Source organism: Triturus cristatus, chromosome 2_1, assembly GCF_964204655.1.
Source record: "Triturus cristatus chromosome 2_1, aTriCri1.1, whole genome shotgun sequence".
Taxonomy (NCBI): Eukaryota; Metazoa; Chordata; class Amphibia; order Caudata; family Salamandridae; genus Triturus; species Triturus cristatus.
In genome coordinates this window covers 358,176,751-358,196,433 of record NC_140581.1, presented here as the reverse complement: position 1 = coordinate 358,196,433, position 19,683 = coordinate 358,176,751, and the positions used below count along the sequence as shown (strand labels likewise).

Genomic DNA, 19,683 nt, shown 5'->3' with positions numbered 1-19,683 from the left:
AAATTTAAAATTGTACATTATAACTTTTTATAGATTTGTTCAACTTTTTAAAACATTTAAGAAATGCATTTTAGGTGATCTACGTAAGGTTGATCCATATGTGCACTAGGATAGGTTGCGTTATCAATTTTATGTGGTTGTTTTCTAAAACGATATGGAAAAAAAACAAAAAGAATCATCTTGAAATACAAATGCAACAAGGGCACTGATTAGATATTTGATTGATCTGAACACATTTCGGAGTACAAGAATTTACTCTTCTCATAATGTCAAGCATGTATTTAGGGGTAGATAGTGACAAAGAATGAATCTGAATTAAGATGGTCTTACCACAGTGCAAGAGGAGGAAAGAGTTTTGTCTTCTTCAGCAAAGAAAGCTGAAACTGACCACACTTAAATAAAAAAGAAATCTGAACTCTGCAGTCAACATTTGAATCCAAGATCAAACCCAAGCATATAGCAGAAGAAACTAAAAGGATTTAATTAGACGGACAGTGGTAGTAGCATTGAATTATGAACAGCAGGGCGGGGCTTTTCCTGTTACCAATGAAGGGGACATGGCCTACTGGCCTCGCCTGTATAAATTATCTGTTCAGCATTTGGCAACCAGGTTCTTCTTGGGATCCTGTGCGCATGAATATCACATTGTGCAGTATGCGCATAACAGGATGTTTGAGAATTGTGTGTGTGTGTGATGGATGACTGAAGGCATAATGGAATCAGTTTTGGGATCTTTACTCTAGAGATTATGTACAAAATGAAGGTCGGAGGAAGCCTTCCTGGCTTGTGATGGATATTGCAAGTATTCCTGAACCTTTTGTGTTGAACCAGCATTTAGGGCGTGAGAGGACTGGAGTACTTGAGTTTTTGAGTTTGGTAAATACTTAGCGGCACTCCCCTTTTATGCAGTCATGTGATACAAAGACTGTGCCTGTGGAATCCACAAGCCTTGTCTGGAAATAGAGTATAAGCAGAGAACTGAAATCCCAAGTCGGCGTTCCAGGAACTCTCACTTACTGGTGCAAAGCGATATCCTGCAGGATGTTGGGGATCCTTTTGCGATCCGGAGCTGGTATTGCTGACATCTAGCTTCCCAGTCAGGTGAGGCGGCATCACCAGGGAAGTCCACAATTTTGGGTTCGAGAAGCTGAGTGTCTGCTGTGGATGAGAAGCCTTTCTTGCTGCTTGGTGCGGGCCACCAAAGGTGACGCTGCAAGTGCACAACGGCCTAGTGGAGACCTTATTGGAAGCTGCCTGGTGGATAGGCTGCCTTAAAAACAAGCATTGGCATAGCCAATAGGTCTCGCCTTTGGGACCTTATTAGTGTTTAGCCATGCAACAGTTGCATAACTAAATACTTATAAGGTCCCAAAAGCGAGACCTATTGGCTATGCCAAGCGGCCGTGAGGCCGCGAAAGTGATCGCGATCACAATCAAACATGTGAAAGTGAAAGTAATGCACTGTAGCTCTAGGCTGGCCTGGTAGCACTTTTTGGAGCCCTCTCAATAAGTCTCGCCAGACCAGCGCATGCGCTGGGTCAGGCGAGACCTAAAAATGTACTTGCCACTTATGGGGAAAACATAAGCAGCATCAACGCTGCTGTGCCCAGAGGGAGATTGGTGCCGCAGACTTATGGGCTCACCACAGGGTCCGTGGTCTAGACAAAAGTCGAATTGTTTGAGCACTGTCTGCATTGCCTGTTTATTTTCTGTCGTTGATTGAGCTATTCTCCTAGCGCTGTCCCCATAATTGTGTAGTATTGTGTTGTTTATAGTTCTTTTAGTTTTTCATAAAGTAAAGCCCTGGCTGGATGGTTGGTTTATTGAGAGCTGTATTGTGCATTACTGAGTTCTGAGCCTCTAACCCCACACCACCAGCCAGCATAGGCTTTTGGTGGCTCAATCCATTACCCTTAGAGCGCGGTACCAAAGGGGTGTTCTTGGTGCTCTGTTTTCATGGTTTATAGTTGGACTGATCCAGAACACCAGAGATAAACAAACACAGTCACCATAATTGAGGCCCAGGACCTCATTTGTGACCTGAGGCCCTTGAACCGTTTCTGACAGCCCTTGAACATATCTAAAAGGGATGTCGGTTTCAGACTGAGATGAGATGAACCAGCAGAAAAAACAGGAAATGGTGTTACAACTATAGAGTGCACACATACTAATAAGGACTCCTCTAAAGTACGGTGTACAGTTTTGAATGACTCATCTGGCTGTCTTGCTCAAGTTTTGCAACACATTTTAGAGATCATTCCATCTTATTGTCTCCTAACATCGAAGCAGCATGTGGCATGTTGTGTCTGATACTGAAGGCACCATAAGGAGTGTTTTGATGAGTTTAATGCCATCAGTCTATTATTGGGTCCCGTTCTGAAAGGGTTGTAATGGCTTTTGAAAGGATGGAAAAGGAACCCAAGCACTCAGTGTGCGTTCCATGGTGAGAATGGCCCGAATGTTTGGGAACAACACCCACGAACATATCTTTGCTAGTCACAACATTTTTATTGGCCCGTTCCCAACCTGAAAAACCATAACTTGAAAGACGGGAGAAACTCTTTTCTCAGAGGAGGAATGGGGAAAGGCATGCGTACCTGTGCAGTAGCAAACTAGGTTCAATTACTCGTGGAAATGCTTCTCTAAAGTCATTTTTCTGAATTCACAAATTGATTTCTAGGCTTATTATTGGAAAAGTTTGTGAATTAGCCAGTGCAGTTTCCAGAATTTATTCATAGAAACGGGCCATTTATATGGTATTTAAATAAAAGTGTATGCATCGATTGATATAAGCTTTTAGCCACCAAAGTGGTGTGTAGCCCTCGGACATCCTTGCTCCAGTGATGAAACAGGCTAGTTTTGCCTCTTATAAAACACATTTGTGGCTTCCTTTGCCTATTTGCTTTTGGCAAGGCTCTAAAGATGTTTTTGTTTGCATAGTATTCATGAGAACATCTGCCAATCCTCTATTACACGTGTTTTTGTTTATTTAGCCTTATCTGTTTTTGTAATATTACAGCATCTTTTTATGGTGAAAGCTATGTGGATCTGAAACTTGTGGAGTCGTCTTCAAAAACCCTGCTGCAGCTGCGGTTCCGAACCAGCAAGCCCAGTGGATTCATATTTTTAGCAGCAGGTCAAGAGGATTACTGCTTGGTGGAGCTGCATTCGGGATATGTACAGGTACTAAATTGGAGATGAAAGTGAGCATCTTAAAGTGTGCATTTATGAAACACTGGCACAGTGCGGTATACATGCGAGAATGAAAGAAGCCGACATTTTTTAAAACCAGCATTCGAACTTTTTTACTCTGAGTAGTAATTACACAAAATGCTTTTTGTACCTCAGACTCTATTTTAAGGCACCCATCGGCGTCAAGAGCTTACAATGGAGCCATAATGTATGTGCTGAACTTACATATTGACTTGTGACAACAGATTTATGTCCCTTACGTATCAATGCTTTTGTCCATCGACACATATTTGGAAAATCTTTTGGTACACCAGACCCTCGGCTCACTGTAGGCCCTATTCACAAAACAGCTGAAATATATACATCTGTATGATTGCCCCTGCGTTTGGAATAGATTTCTTACATTGTAGGGCTTTACAAACAATCTGAGGAGTGCAATAGGATATTACCCCCTCATCTCTGTCCTGCTCGTCCCAGTCCTTACTTGTGAGCCAGCTCTGCCTCCAACAGAGGTTCTAGCCATGCTAGGGATCTATGATCCCTTCAGCCTGAAGCTGTTTTCTATTTCCCCATCTACTACGAGAAAGTAATCCTTTTTGCCATGATCACCCCTCTTTTTTGGTTGATTCTGGTGGTAACTGACTCTGTTTGTACCCTGGCTCTGCTAACTATACCCAGGGCCAGTGCTGTGCATAAAAGGTATGCAGTAATTAGATGTAATTACAATTGGTATGACAACCTACCTATAAGCCCCTAGTATATGGTAGGGCATGTAGGTTTAGAGGTCCAGCAGATTTAATGCTCGTACTTGTGCATTGCTGTGTTGCCTGCTGTCGTTTTAAAGGCAGCCCTGTTTTGCAGACTGCTTTTAAAATGACATTATATGCAAATTCGACTTTGAAATTAAAGGTTCTTTTAAAGTCGCAAACTACCTTATGTTTTACATATGTCACCCCTAGGGTCTTCCCTAGGTGCCCCGGGGTGGGGTGCCTTGTAACTCTAAGCAGGGACATTATAAAATATGTTTTATATGCCCTAGTGAGGAAAGAACTGCCAATTGCGTTTTTCCCCATTATAGCACAATGGCTCCATAGGATAACATGGGAATACTGTAATAAAGTATTCATATTTACAGAAGCCAGCTGAAAATATACTTCAAAGTATTAAAGTGATAGAATAAATCCATAAACTTGCCAAGATTAGATTTATTATAACTATCACAGACAATAAGTTAAGTTCCAGCAGTCCCTCCTGATTGACCAGCCTTTGGCAGACTGAGCCAAACTGCTCTGATGCGGTGTGAAGGGGCCTGCATAGAGACAGAGGACATCTGGTGGCTGGAGATCTGCAAGCTGCAGAGCAAAAGGCAGGAAGGGGGCTGGGTAGCAAACTGATCTTCAAAGAGGGAATTGCAGTTAGGACAGGATACAGGCTCACTCCCACGTCCTGCACTCCCAGCCAGACTGGAGCCCCAGTAATTGAATCAGCAGAAGGGCTGGAATGGGAGTGTTGCGGAAACTTAGCCACGCCAGTAGGTTGGCCTAGCCAGATCCTTACCTCCAGGACAGAGTTCCTCCATTTTGGATTTTAAAGGAATAGTGCTTTTTGGGACTTGAATATGACACACTTTGGAAGAAGTTGTCATAGTTGCCAGGGAAGAACTGTGCTTGGACGGAACCCTCCTCCATCTTCTGGCTGGTTAGACCTATCTTTCCCAAATGTCTATCGTACAGCCAGCATGCCACTCATAGTTGTGCTGCCAAGTAATAATTTCAAAAGTCAGATACCCTCCGGCCCTCTTTTCAGTTGACACCCTTAATTTACTGAGCGCCACTCTTCGTCTTCTGGTAGACCAAATCAATTGACCCTCCAGCGTATCCTGTGCTTCATGGTAAATATTGATACCTAAATATTTAAAGGTGAGGAACTTCCATTTAAGTGATTCCCCACTACCCCCGGATAATTTGGAGTTTGGGTCAGAATTTGCACAGGGGAAAGAACATAATTTCATATAGCTAACTGCCAGTCTTGACCTATCTTTGAAGTGGGTAAACATCTTGTCAATCTGTATCAAACTGGAGACCATGTCTTGTACGTAGAGCAGCATATTGTGTGCATATACGAAGACAATAATCTTCTTTCCATTTATACAACCCCCTAGCTTGTCAACCAATACCATACGTTTTGCTGCATGAGGCTCGAGAGCTAGAGCAAAAAGGATGGGAGACAGCAGGCAAACCTGTCTGGTTACTTGGGCGATATTGTTCGCCTCCAAAATGATTATCCCCGTTCTCACTCTTGCTGTGGGTACAGATAAAAGCAATTTAATCCAGGCTATCAGGTCAGGTCCCAGACCATACTGGTTCAGAACAGAATAAATGTAGTCTGATCATATGGTTTCAAGGCCCCTTGTATAGCTATACAGGCAGAATAGGGCCAAGAGATGGGGTACTGCTCCATAATTTGATAAAGTCGTCTCAGGCTCAAGGACATGTTTCTGGAGGGGATAAACCTGTTTTGATCAGTATGATCTAGAACAGTTTGTAGCTGGAGCAATCCTTCTGCTAGCATTTTACTTAGTATTTTAAAATCAGTATTTAATATGGACAGTGGCCTATATGAAAAATTTGTGGCAGGGTCTCTCCCAGGTTTCAAGACTGAGCTGACCAGCACTTCGCTGGTAGTGGCAGGGAGACTACTGGCCATTCTGGCTGAGTTATATAGTGATTGCAATTTTAGAGCCAGGAGGGTCTCCTGTGGTGTAGAAGTCTGTGGGTAAGCCATCCGATCCCAGCATCTTGCCCTTGAAACGTCAACGTAAAGCCTGCTTTATTTCCTGCTATGAGATGCTCCGCCAAGGCACTCCTCTGTTCTCTCAAGATGTGAAGGAGAGGCGGTCCTGTAATGAGCTCCATCCACTACTTTAGACAGGGCAGATGATTGGGTTGGGGAGTATAGTCATGTGTAATAAGTTTTAAAAGCTGTTTTAATATCCTATTGGGTAATGACCAGTAGCCCTCTCCAATTTATATCGGACGTGAGCAGGGGATCCAGCAGGGATGGTTTGATAAGCCTAGCTAGTAATTATCCCCCTCTGTCTCCCTCAGTATGCTTTAGCTCAGCGTATTTTGCATAGTCAAGACACCAAATACGCTCTAGGAGGTTCACATGGGTTTTTCACACAGCATTACATCTCCCATAGAGGGGTCCATGCTATGTGTAATTTCTAATGTATAGAGCTGACGCTTAGCCTTCTGAAGCTTAATCTCCAGTGTCTTCCACACACTCATCGTGGAGCAGATACAAGCCCCCTTGAGAAATACCTTAAACGCTTCCCAGTCAGTGAGGACGGAAGAAGTTGTGCCTGTATTATGATGAAAATACTCCGGTATCTCACAAAAGAATTTGTCCCGAAACACCAGATCTTCCAGCCACATTGGCTGAAATCTCGAGATAGAAACGGGTGAGGTTATGGTACCCTATTGCAGTCCCACCACTAAGGGACAGTAATCAAATAGTGTATTCCCAGGGTAGTCCGTTCATTAGATGGTCTACTGGAGGTTAGTCAAGCATATTACTTGATCTAAGCAGACGTGCAATTTATGCATTAAGGAATAATAGGAGTTTTCCCGAGCACCAACATTTGTAACACGCTAGGCGTTGAGCAGGGATCAGTGCGCCAGCCAAGCCCGAGAGCTTTCGTGTTGCATACTGTATGTGCTCCCAGTACACATCCAGCATACAATTGAAATTGAACCCGCCGCACCCACGGGTCATTTTCCCAGTCTGCTAATATTTTTGTCAGGTCATCTAGAACAAGCATTTGCAATGCAATAGGTCTCGCATTAGTGAAAGTTTGAGCATTATTATTTGCAACACCAATAGCTCAAACTTTCAGTATTGCGAGACCTATTGCATTGCAAATGCTTGTTCTTGGAGGCACGGATTAAGATGGGTGTATGGAGTTAAGATGATGAAACACACCCAGGAGGGTTGCGGTTTGTTTCTCACAATCGCCGCAGTAACTGCTCATCACAACAGACAAGCTACAAACCAAAAGGGGTGATGCACAACTGCACGTATTTACTGCTTTACATATTTATCTAACATTCTTATTTTGCGCACTAGCTCCCAAATGAGGAGCCACTTTGAAATTTGGGGGAATTAGGAGGCTGGATAATTTTTTTTTAATATAGATTGTACTTTGTTAAAACAGTGGACAGCACCTGCGCCATCGTCACAAACAAATCCTTTAAAGTATCTACTTGTATCTTTGCTCTGTAGTTTGTTTTTAGAAATCGGTTATAGTTGAGATAGTTGAGTAGCAGATTATTTATGTTGCATCAGTTTTTAAAACGGTAAGCAAAACAGAATTACCCCTTACTGCAATAAAGAAGGAGGATATTTATTAATTGATGAATGCAAATCTTTCCTGTTTCCTTCATAAAGTAGTACTCAGGCCGCTGTAGAGAAAATAATGGGAGGGAGTAACTTCGCGCTGCAGACAGAGGCAAAGAACTTCGAAAAAGTAATGCACTTTTATGACAGTAGAAAATATCGGAGCCCAAAACACATGAACAAAAAACTGAAAATGTAAGGAGAATACATATAAGTGAGTTTAGCGCATAAACGATTACAGTAAAAAAAAACAAGGTAGGAAAAGAGTGTAAAAGATGAATGAAAAGAGGATTTATGTGCTCCCCAGACACCCCGTTTGATGGACACCACAATGGTTCAACTGCAGCTGATAGAGCTTACACATGGTGCAGTGCAGCTAGTGCCGCGAAGCCCCTGTGTGACACTGAAGAGTTAAAGAAACAAGTCAACGGTGCAATAAGGAAGTAATCCGTAGAGGGCAAGCTGTTTGGTTCAAAACGTGAATGTGGATGTTTGCAGATCCACGGAATTTTCTTTTTTTTTAATGTACTGTGACGGCTGCGTGTTTCCATGAAAATGCAACAGTTAGGTTGTGCGCATGTGACATTTGGCTACTTCTCAGAAGTATTTAAATAAAGCAGACTTACTTAGCAGCGCCTTGAGCTCCACTGTCAGAGAGGGGGCTGTGTTTTGAGAATGTCGGCTAGGTTACAGCACTGCACAGATATTGCATTTTGGTGTGAAATGATTTGAACTGTGGTGGCTGAGACAGTTGCATTGTTTGCGAAATGTGGCCAAACACCACACAGAGTTTTAAGAAAGGGGCAAAGTGGGCTGCCATCATATCTGTCCTTTGACACCCTGCTGCTATTGCCACCATAGAGCGCGTTCTTGCTACTAATTAATTTGCATTTTGTTAAGCGGTGTGTCGGGGAGGGTGGTGGGAGGGCGAAAGCAGCGATGGTGAAAGCAACAAGGAAAACGTCAGTTTGTGTGGGAGGGTGCTGGAAGGGCAGAAGCAGGGAAGATTTACACCCCTGTCGCAAGAAGAAGCAGCAGCTAGAGGGTTAGCACAGTAACACAAGCCCGAGAATGGTGCGCGCAAGAGTGAGCACCAGGGCTCGATAATTGGAAACATATGCTGCTGCTTTGCGTAACCGCAAGCATTGGGCCGTGGGCATACACATGGGTGGGACAAAAAGAGGCTTTGGCCAATTGCGTGCTGTCTTTGTTAAAAAGACGCACGCAAAGGCCAATAGTCTGGCCCACAATTACTAGCACACGCGCGAGCGTGTGGTGGATTTCGGAAAGCCCTTACAATAAGTCTTCGCCAGAACAGCGCATGCGCTGTTACAGGCTCGATCTAAAAAGGGGCCACCTCGATGTTGAGGAAGTGTAGGCTACCAAACCCCAGTAGCAGACCATCCAGGCGGCCCTGGAGTAAGACTTAATACCCTTTGGCATCTACACAAGAATCTTTTACCACGAATGGCATACCAGGGCTCATCCAAATTGCTGCACCTCTATCATAAGATGAGAAGCTTGTGTAGTAGACTTGACCTTTCCATTTACTTTTGACTTTTGCACCCTCAGTCTAATTAAGTGAGACTCCTGGAGGAATGCTATGTTGATACGTCACCTCTTGAGTGTGGGTTTTATTTTGCTTGGTCGCATTCCCCTTCCCTTTTATATTCTGTGTGATGAAAACGTATGTGCCTACTGGACCCATCCTAGGTAGTGCCTGTTAATGTCATCTCGCCTGCCCTGGCAGCAAAAGATAAGTGCAGGAGGCCCTATTAGCGCTCGTAAGGTTGCGTACGCAAGTAAGAGTATCATTGAAATATGAACTCCCTGCCCCAAATTCGTGTAGGCCAATTAAACATAACCCCATAGGCAAAATAACTGTGGAACATGCAAATGGGGTATGACATAGGAATTTCAGGCACATGCGCTGTGGGGAGGTGCTGTGTTCTGTGTAGTGAGCTGTCATGAATTTCAAGGAGTTCCGTCACAAGCCCTACTAGCTTCTCAGAGTATGTCACCTGCCAACAGGGTTTGGCCACTGAGGAGAGAAACCCAACCATAGGATTGAAATCAGTTTTACCCTTCACCTCGCAGGGGCATGTCTCAAAGGGAAGGAGGGCTTTGCTGTTGATCCCTGTGGTGACCCAGGGCCCCTGCGAGGGAAGCAACTGAACATCTGAGTGGTGAACTTAGGACCAGTGCAGTCAGATAAGTTCATTGGCTGTTTGCGGCGTTGCGCTTGGAAAGCAGTCCCAGTCCATACTAGCATCTGTATCAGCAGCGCTATCTTCGGAGGCACTCAAACTCTGGGGACAACTCCCTTCTCTCAGGGCTGCTGCAGTGAGGATCTCCGACCTCATACCCTCTGAGGCTTGATCATGGGAGGGTGGCGTGTTTAGCCGGGCCCCCTGTTGGTGATGTTTTTGACGGTGCTGTCTAGGTTTGACAAAGAACCATCCTTTTCAGGCCTTGTTTGAGCAGGCGTCTGGGGCCTCCTGGTATTGATTAATTTAGGCCCAAGCTTCCTCAGTTTCGGAAAAAGAAACGTCTGCACTGATGTTATAATTTTCAGCCTGGCCGGGAACATCAATGAATATTGAGGCCCAGTTCATGTTGTCCTTGTTTAATAGTACTGAAGGTGGCTGTATGTCGTTGCACCGCTTGGATGAAATCCAAGAAAATCAGAACTTTGGAATTGTCTACTGTGTGACGGGGCGCGGAGAGGGAGGCCTGTAGTAACACATAACTGGGACATATATTGCTCCGGCACCCTGCGGGCTTGTTTAACCACAAACCAAGTGGATAGGCTCATTGGTGAGAGGGAGGTTTGCAGCCAGTGTTTCTTGTATTTCGTGTGGTTCGTGCCTACCATGTCTTCAGGGACACCAACTATGCATATGTTAATGCGTCTGGAACGGCCCTCGGCATGGTCCTCCAGAATACTAATTCTTCCCATCATTGTTTGCATTTGTTCGGTTTTGGGCTTCACTTGTAGAGCCAGAGTGGTTAGAGTTTTGTTGGCATGGACCTTGCCTTTGAGCTTGTGCTGCTTGTCGGGAAGTAGAGTGAGGTCAGCAGCCACCATGTCTACTTCGTATTCAAGTATCATGCAAGAGCCTTTGATTGCCTCAAGTATACCGCCCAGTTTATCTTTATCGGTGCCTGTTTCAGGAACGTTTGTGTTCAAGTGGGGGGGACCATCGAGCAATGGTGGACGCCATTTAGCGGTGGTGGCTGGGGGGGGTGAAAATTAAAATAATAAAAAATACAACACTTACCTTCAGGCCAGCAGACCACCGCCTCTCAGTCTGCTCGCGGCCGCTCCTTTTGCTCCTGGAAAGCAGGAACCAGGAAGCACCCAGGCTCCTGACTCCCCTAGCCAATCACAATTCTGCAAAGCAGCATTGTGATTGGTCTGAGCGTCGTGATTCGGTGCGCAGACGGGAAATGGGGGCCTGGGCATGTGCCTGGGTGCAGAACATGCAAAGTGTGCATGACTTTTATGGTCGGCCCAAGAGGGCCGACCAAACAGTTATGTGCACTTTAGAGTGGAGCAACCACTCCTCCTCCTTGCTCCTGCCCTGGCGGTCCGGCCCCTCCCACATCAGGAATCAGAAAATTAAAATGATAACGCTGGTTATTATCATTTTACTTTTCCTTAAACTACTGCTCGCAGAGCATTGGGGCGAAAGGGGTGTATCAGTAAACCAGACCCCCATCTTTCGCATTTGTGGTCTGTGAAACTACAGTGGTGATTCCCAGCCATGAGGTCCACTATAACCAGTCCGGTATGGTTCAGCCTGCCAGATGGCAGAAGTATGTGGACTGCGCACCCAGCGCGGCATGCAGGCTGGCATGAACCCCTGCAAGTATGGTTTCCGAGATCCAGAAAGGTCATGTGGTGGTGCTAAGTTCCTATCCCACGATATATTTGCTTTCACGGCTCAGGAAGGCTCCTTTGGTGGCTTCAGATCAGTGCAGCTGAGGTAGGATACCCATAAGGAGCTCTTTTGCCCACAGCAGGGGAGAGGGGGGCGACAGTCAGACCACCTTGCAGCGCCCATGCTGGGCAGTCCCCCCTCAAGTAGAGTAGATCCCACAAGGACTTGAGCACTTGCGATGTGCCACCTTGGGTCTTCAAGACAGTTGCTGTAATTGCGCTGGCAAGGGGTAGATGGTGGCGGAGGCGTGTCATGGAGGCAAGCAGATGGCAAAAACTGGTTACTGGACCTCCAGTCCGCTGACAATTGCGCGGCTGTGTCTGTGGAATGGGAAAGGGTGCAGGGAGATGAAAGGTTTTTCATGTCCAGATAAGTAAGGCGGCATAGCCCTCGGGTGGGGGGGTAGTGGAGGGAGCAAGCTGATGCACTCATTGATACTCCGCGGGCCATTCCACTGATATCAGAGCTACTGGCCAAGAGCACTGCCTGCCGGGCACTAATCTGTCTTCTGCCATACCTTGGAGAGCTGCCCCTGGCCAGCCACTGCAGTCTATACCACACAGCGGGGAGAACAGATCCTGAAACCCGGCTCCCTCACTTCAGGGATCACTCTCCTTCGCAGCTGCTTTGTCACATGGTCATGCAGTTCCTTCACATGCAGGGCCTTCTTTCAGGCTGTGTGCCACCTATTCCCCAGATCATGGAGCTCTTGAGTTATCCGCCACCCCAGCGCATTCCTGGTGAGCTTGAAGACAAAAAACAAGTTTCCCCCTCTCAGATCATCCTACAAAATGTCAGACTTGGCTACAGAGCTCCCCACAACCCCCTTTACTACTTATTTTATCCTGGAGTTTGGTGTTTACAAAATCCTCTAACTTTGCATTCAGAGAAAGAAAGGTAAATGTAACTGTTTGTCAATCGTTCTAGGGTACAGGCAGTGTAAAATGAAAGGCTGTTGAATGTTATCTTTTCTAACACAACATTAAAAGAGCTTGTAAATGAACTGTACAAATATTTCAAAATATAAATCAGTAGTTTGGATAGTACTTTCTTAAAATGTTGAAGTGTTGATGGAAACAAATATTTTAATAGGATCAAAACAAATCAAAACTCTTTTTTTGTTGATGCTAAATGTTTGTTGAAGCCAATTTCCACTGATTGTTAGTACGCTATACAGCTGTATCAGTAAAACTACATGTCAGAGGCCATTTCAATGGAAGCATGCTATCTGTAAAGAGCAGTGCGCTCTGTAAAGGACACTGTGCTACCACCTCATGCTTGAGTAATATATTTATTAAAAATTAGACTTTTTAAACATGAACTGAGAAATATTCCTGCCCCCACTCTGATGACAATGCTATTAATGAACTAAGAGGTGAGTCAGCGGTCGTATGTACCCATATGCATCCTTGATTTTTATTATACATGGAGCAAAATTTTAATATATTAAATAAAACAAAAGAGTTTTTACACAGCAGACATGCTGAGCTCACATATTTGAAGGTGCTCTCATACAAAATAATTAAAGAAAAAGTCTACTTGGTGAAAAAAAATATATTTGCCTAGGATCACACAATTTGAAACCAGTTTATGGGTCAAGTGCATTACAGTTAGGTCAAATAGATTTTTCAAGGCTCTCGACCTGCAGGTCTAGTAACTTTTTCATTATGATTTTTCAAGGCCTGTAGCACGTAAGTTGCATGAATGTGGGGAGAGGGGTCGATTTTAGCAGGTAGCTGACTTTGTGGGTCAAAGTAATTTTACTACACACCTTCAGGGAGCCACCTACATGTGTGTGCTCATCTATCCTCTACTGCCAATCAACTGTATTTTGTCCTCTTCACTTTACTCTCAACACATTACCCTCCCCGATCGCCAGCTATTGATGTTTCTCTTCTCCTTATGCCACCTGGCTAGAGCTCCTGATTGAGATTTTACTGCAGGCCCCGCCCATCAGCTTACACTTCCCACAGGGAGCCACACACATTCTCACATATCCCACCAATATTTCTCCCCTGCAGCAAGCCATCTTCATTTTCTTCACTTTGTATAGATTACATCTTTCTGCTCCCCTCTTCTGTAATTGGACCAGTCATCGACTGTTCTTCTTTGCGGTGTCTCTCCCAAGCTAGGCGTGAGAAAGGGAGGACCGCATGTCGGCATGATGGTGTTGTGGAACATATTTGATTTATTATTGCTTCTATAGTGTTGTATATATTTTCTAACTCTGCTTGCCCCAAAGTGTCCTGAGCCAAAACAAGTCAGAGGATCAGCAGAGTTGCACCTGTAATTTCTCATGCTGATACTGAATTTGCACAGATATAAACAGCATGCACATTTACTCATTGAGCCATCTTGCTGGGATTCGAACTTTCAACCTGCAGGTAGTTCACAAATCTGTACAGATTTATATCTGTGATCTACATGTTTCACGCAGATCTTAGTAGCAGGCACATTAATGTTTCTTACATTGGTGGAAATGTATAATAGGATTCTGTAATGTCTCTTAAATCTCTCAGCTGGTGCAGATTTTTCTGTGCAATTCCTTGCCATTCAGATTCTACAGTGAAGGCACCAATTCTTCCCAAGGGACAATCTGTAGTGCTAATGAGGGTACAATTTCTCCAGAACCAGGAAAATCCCTGCATTTGTAACCGAGGCATTAGTCACACTGGCCTACAGTATATGCCCCCACATCTCTACAGCGACTCTGGTGGATTATTTCACATGGTTCTTTCAAACAAGACCTATTCCACAATGTTATCATTTTAATTTGGTGCTTAGACCTTGACAGACACACACTTTGTCACTCTCTTTCTCACCCTATCCCTCTTGAACAGACTCTCCCTTCTTTTCCTTGTCTCCTTTACCTCTATCTATCGTCTTTCTTACCTCTTCTTGCTGTGTGATGTGCACCTTTACCCTGAAAGCTTGAACGTATGGCCAACTTTCTTCCTGCCTTTGATGCGCTGTGCTAGTAGCTTTGGCAGCGTGGTTGGTTATATGTTGTCGCTTACTACCTCCACATATCCTTGTCGTTCAGCAGACATAGCTACTGAGTTCCTTAGGATCACTTCCTAGTGTTGCTGGTAGCAAGAGTTACCCATTTGTGGCTGCCGATGTTGTTGAGGAGATAGATTATGCATCTGACTATGTAACAGTGGGGCTGTGTAACATTCCCTTTATTTTGTGGCCCTGGGGCCTCTTGTATGTCTGACATGTGATGAAATAGCTAAAAGGGGTTCAAGCCTGGAGGGCAAAGATGGCGAGCTTGATTCTTTAATACTCCCAGGCAGGGGCCTCTATATCTGAGAGCAAATGGTGGCTGCAGCAACTATTCACCTCCCCTGACCACTACACATGACGGAAGAGGCACAGTGGAGCATACTTCTTCCGTGATTGGCAATCCGAGCAACCGATGGAGCGACAGCCTATCACTACTGGTCCACAACCTGTGGGAGGGCCCTGCGACGGGATCCTTCCATGCGGTCTGCATCCCATACCACACAGCCTGTACCCCAGATGAGGCGCAATGCCAGAGGGGAGCCCCCAAAGAGAGTTCTTAACAGCAGGGCCGGCGAAGGGAACTGGTGGTGCCTGATAATGCTGCAATCAATTTACACGGAACAACTGGTGATGATGAGTGGCAGCCGGGAGCCGCTGTGCTATGGATCAGGGAGAGGGCCCTGCACCAAGACCCCCACACGTGGTTGACTCTTCAGACCGTGCCCTGGACAGACCTCTGCCCTGGTGCCCCCTGGCTCTCCTATTACCCATAGCTGCCAAGGTTTCAGATTGCTAAGTGTGACATTATCAGAATTTCAGTGTAATTATGAGTGACATTTCAACAACTATGAGTGACACTCAACGTCACCACTGACCAGAGTCACGATGATGCAGAGACTGGTTTGCGCAGGATCAACCTGCATGTCAAGGGTCTTCTATGAAGGACTGACTGACCTGCTCGTGACATCCCACCGCCCCCGGGTACCCTTCACACCCAATGGTTCTTAAACTCCTGCTCTTCAGCGATAGAGACATTATTCTCTGTGCCACTCGGGCCCCCTTATAGCGGACAATCACTACATGTTACTACTCCCAGACTACACACTAGTGGTGCACGGTCAAAGAGCCACTTTACTGCATGTCAAACCCAAGCTGCAAGAGCTCCACCTCTAGTACGCTTTGCTTTTGCCATCACGCTTATGGGTGATCTCCGACGGGAAATCCTACTGCTTCACTGAACCATCAGCTGCCTGGGACTGGGCAGAGAGATATGCAGTGGTGACGTTGCCTCCCCACCACCTGCATTGGATTGGGCCACCGCTCCTCAGATGGGCCGGCGGACACAAGTCTGCCATTGGGCCTCCCTCCAGTGACAATCACCTGTTCCTCCTGACTTGGAACAGGTGATTCATGAGCGATAACTAGCTTTGGAGGTGGCGGCATCTATCCACACTGCCAACTGTGATACAGTCTCTGACGCCACCCCAAGCGCTCCTCCAGGAGAGACAACACCTTGTTGTTAATCTTCTCACTCACTCATAGCTCGCCCACACAGCCAGCAGTTACCCCACAGACGATGGACAATATTCTGTGAACTCTCTGCATGCCTATTGATTTTCGTCTTCTCTTCATGCGGCGTCTGGCCCCCATGCGTCACCCTCCCCTGTGCACTATAAGCCTTATCTGGGGTGTTGCAGTCTCCTCCCCCTTTTCCTCCAGAAGCACACTCCCTGCTGCTGCGCAGAGAATGCCGCTTACCTTCTCTCCCCATCCTGACTACAGATTGCCATGCGTGGTCATAATGTGGATCAGGGCGGAGTTCCCGTTGTGGCCACTGACACAGAGGTTGACCACCACGGTCGCTACCTCTTTGTGGAGGGCACACTTGAGGGGTATGGTTTGTTTCTCAGAGAGATATATTCTCCGAACACTGACCAACCTGCTTTCCTTGATGGGTTCTCAGGGGTCCTGACATGATGTGGAAATATTCCCTGGCTATTGGGCGGAGATTTTAACAGTGTTCTTGACCCACTACCGGAAACAACTTCTTCCCCGCTCCCTCAGTCTCCCACACAAATTAGAATGTAAACATTTGATTACCTGGCTACACCTTTTGGCGCTGGTAGATATATGGCAGCAACGCTGTGTGGAAGACAGAGTGTACTCCTTGTTACTCCCACCCTCATGACCTCCATGTGCGGCTTGACTGCATTGTCTGCTCCACCGACCTGTTCGCGCTCGTGACGCACACTGATTACCTGGGGAGGGCGCATTCTAACCACAAGCCTCTCAATATGTCCGCTATGTTGAGACAATGCTCCCATCCCTTACCGACTATGCGCCTTGGCCCTGAGACCCTAGAGGACGCGATGCTCCCTGTGACCTTCAATGTCTCCTGCCTCAAGTTCTTTGAAGCAAGCTCTGACACGGCGTTGTCCCATCTAATAGAATGGGACACATTGAAAGTCACTGTCAGGGGCCACTGTGTGAGCGCAGTCACGGGCACCAGGAAGCAACTGGGCCGGGACATTGCGCGAGTGGGTCAAGATCTTCTCTGCCTTGAGTGGCTAGCTGTCACCTCAGCTGGGGAAGGCCGTCTGCTCCTGAAGGCGAGACGGGAACACACAGCTTTGCTAGATCGCATGCGCTGCCTCAATTACTCTGACACACTCCATCCAGACTCACTCTGTTACACCCCAACCTATCCCGCACCATGCCCTAAGCCACAACACTGCACACGCAGCATGAAATACATACAGTCTTCACCAAATTTTATGACTGCCTTTACACTTCAGCGCCGGGAATCATTAAATCGGCTGCCGAGGCCTTCCTATCAGTCGTGGAACTGCCACAGATTCCTCCTGACCTAGCGCTGGAACTCCACACGGCAATCACTCCATTTGAGATCTGAAAAGCCACTTGATCACTGGCATTGGAGAAAAACTCCGGGCCCTGATGGGTTTTCCCAGGAGTTTTATTAAACATATGCCACACTCCTGGTCTCCTGCCTTCAATCCCTATACAGCGAAGCACTCTCGAGCTCTTGTCTTCTGCAGTCTCTCCGGGGATGATAGTTTCCATTCCTAAACCAGGCCGCAACCAGCCTTGGTCCCTACAGACCCTTAGCAATGCTCAATGCAGACAAGAAAATCCTTGGAAAAATACTGGCGAGTAGTCTGGCCCCATTGATCCCGCAGCTGGTCAACAAAATGGCTTCATCCCGGGCCATAAGACATCCCTAAACCTCCACCATTCCTGCAGGGTCCTGTGGAAGGCACCAGGTTACTGGCCACAATCGTGCTGCCTTGTATTGGACCTGGAGAAGACCTTCGACTCCTTGGCAGGTATCTTTTCGCCGTCCTGTCCAAATTCGTTCTGGGTCCTTAAATGCTTGGACTCATCAAGCTCCTGTACACTGCCCCACTTACTAGGCTCAAGCCTGTCAGGAATATCTCTGAGCCAAACACACCGGTGGGGGCATCCGCCAGGGCTATCCGTTTTCTCCACCTCTTTTCTTCTTGGCCTTGGAGCCCCTTGCACACAAGCTGCAGGCCCGAGGATGCAACTGGGATATTCTGTTGGGAGACTGTGTACATCCTGTCTTACTCTATACCGATGACATTCTCATTTACGTGAGAGACGTCTTTGAGCCTCTGCCTACGATTGAGCATCTGTTCACCTCATTTACTGCTGTCTCGGGCCCACGCGTCAGCTGGGGCACGTCTTGCCTCTTCCCCCTGCTGGCTGGGGCAACCGACCTTGTACTCCAGCTGGGTGGGACGATAGTGTAGTGGCAGCAAGATATGTCCAGCTACCTCTACATTCAAATCTGGAGCGCTGGAGGATGGTAATGCACGGCAGGTGGTGTACTCTCTTCATGGGCAAATCTGTTTCTGGATGTTCTCTTCCAGGGGATCCTCATCAATAGTCATAAGCATTAGAATATTCCCGCCCATGCGCGGGACCCCGGAAACACTATATTATATGTGCCCCACATATAAATATCCATATATTATCTACTGGCGGTCGCCAGTAGATAGTTATAGTTAGGACCGTGTTTCCATAGGAAATCTAAAAATTCTATTTTGAATAACTTTGGCACCGGTTGACGAATCTTCGCGAAATTTTCAAAACTAATGGGGCGCTCCGCTCAGCTCCTACCCTGAAAGTCTCGGGGTGATTCGTCAACCGGGGGCCGAGAAAAAAGGGGGGTCCCAAAACGCGTTTTCCACATGCATTTTTCCATAGGACCTTTAGTCGAAGGTACAGCCCGAACGGCTGAACAGAATTACTTGAAATTTGGCAAAGGGGTAGTCCTCAGGTCAGGGAAGTGCCTTTTGCAGGTCTGGTGTCAATCTATTCAGTATTTCCTGAGAAAATAGCATTTAAAAGCATATAAATATCTATACGCGCGCACCGTGCGCGAGCGAAATTCTGATTGGTTGTTCGATGTCAGTCAACATTCGAATCGGTCGAAATCGGGAAGTGTCGGCCGCCATTTTGTCTCTTGCACTGAAAAGGAAAGGGGGAAAAAAGGTGGAAAACGTGAAAAGGGGACAGGGAAGAGAGTTCCTGACCCCCTAGCCTTTGTCAGGGGGTCACAGAAGGACCCCCATGGGTGAAATAAATTCTTTTTTTTTTTTTTTACAAAAATCTCGGGGTGCGCGCACGGTGCACAGTGCGCGCAGCGCACCGTGTGCCCAACGCGCGCGCACGGAGCGCGAAGCGCACCGTGCGCCCAAAGCGTGCGCACGGTGAAAAACCTTTAAAAAAAATATATATAATAATAAATACATAACTTAGCATTTAAAAACACGTACAAATTCACTTAAAAAACCATAGGATTCACACACATTCTAGTTAGGAATTAGCATTTAAAAAACCTTGTAAATTCACTTAAAAAACCATAGGTTTCACACAGGTTATAGTTAGGTGGACATTTCACTCGTAAAAAACCAATGAAATTCCCCCGTTCTAGTTAGTTCAGATAACTATAACTCGCGCGACCGCCACACTATCACAAGGATGATGTCATGAGTGATGCCACTGACCATGTCATGAGTGATGTAATATGTGACGTCATGAGCAGTGGATTGCGGGCGCGCGAGTTATAGTTATCTGAACTAACTATAACGGGGGAATT

General features: G+C 46.2%; 1 protein-coding gene across 1 annotated transcript in view; it reads left to right on the top strand.

Moving 5' to 3' along the window:
- LOC146864194 (chondroitin sulfate proteoglycan 4-like) overlaps positions 1 to 19,683 on the top strand; it is a 432,950-nt gene that overhangs the window by 61,266 nt on the left and 352,001 nt on the right. The window contains exon 2 of the mRNA XM_085631285.1: positions 3,020 to 3,183. Within this exon, the coding sequence (XP_085487411.1) occupies positions 3,020 to 3,183 (164 nt within the window). The remainder of the gene's footprint in view (positions 1 to 3,019; positions 3,184 to 19,683) is intronic.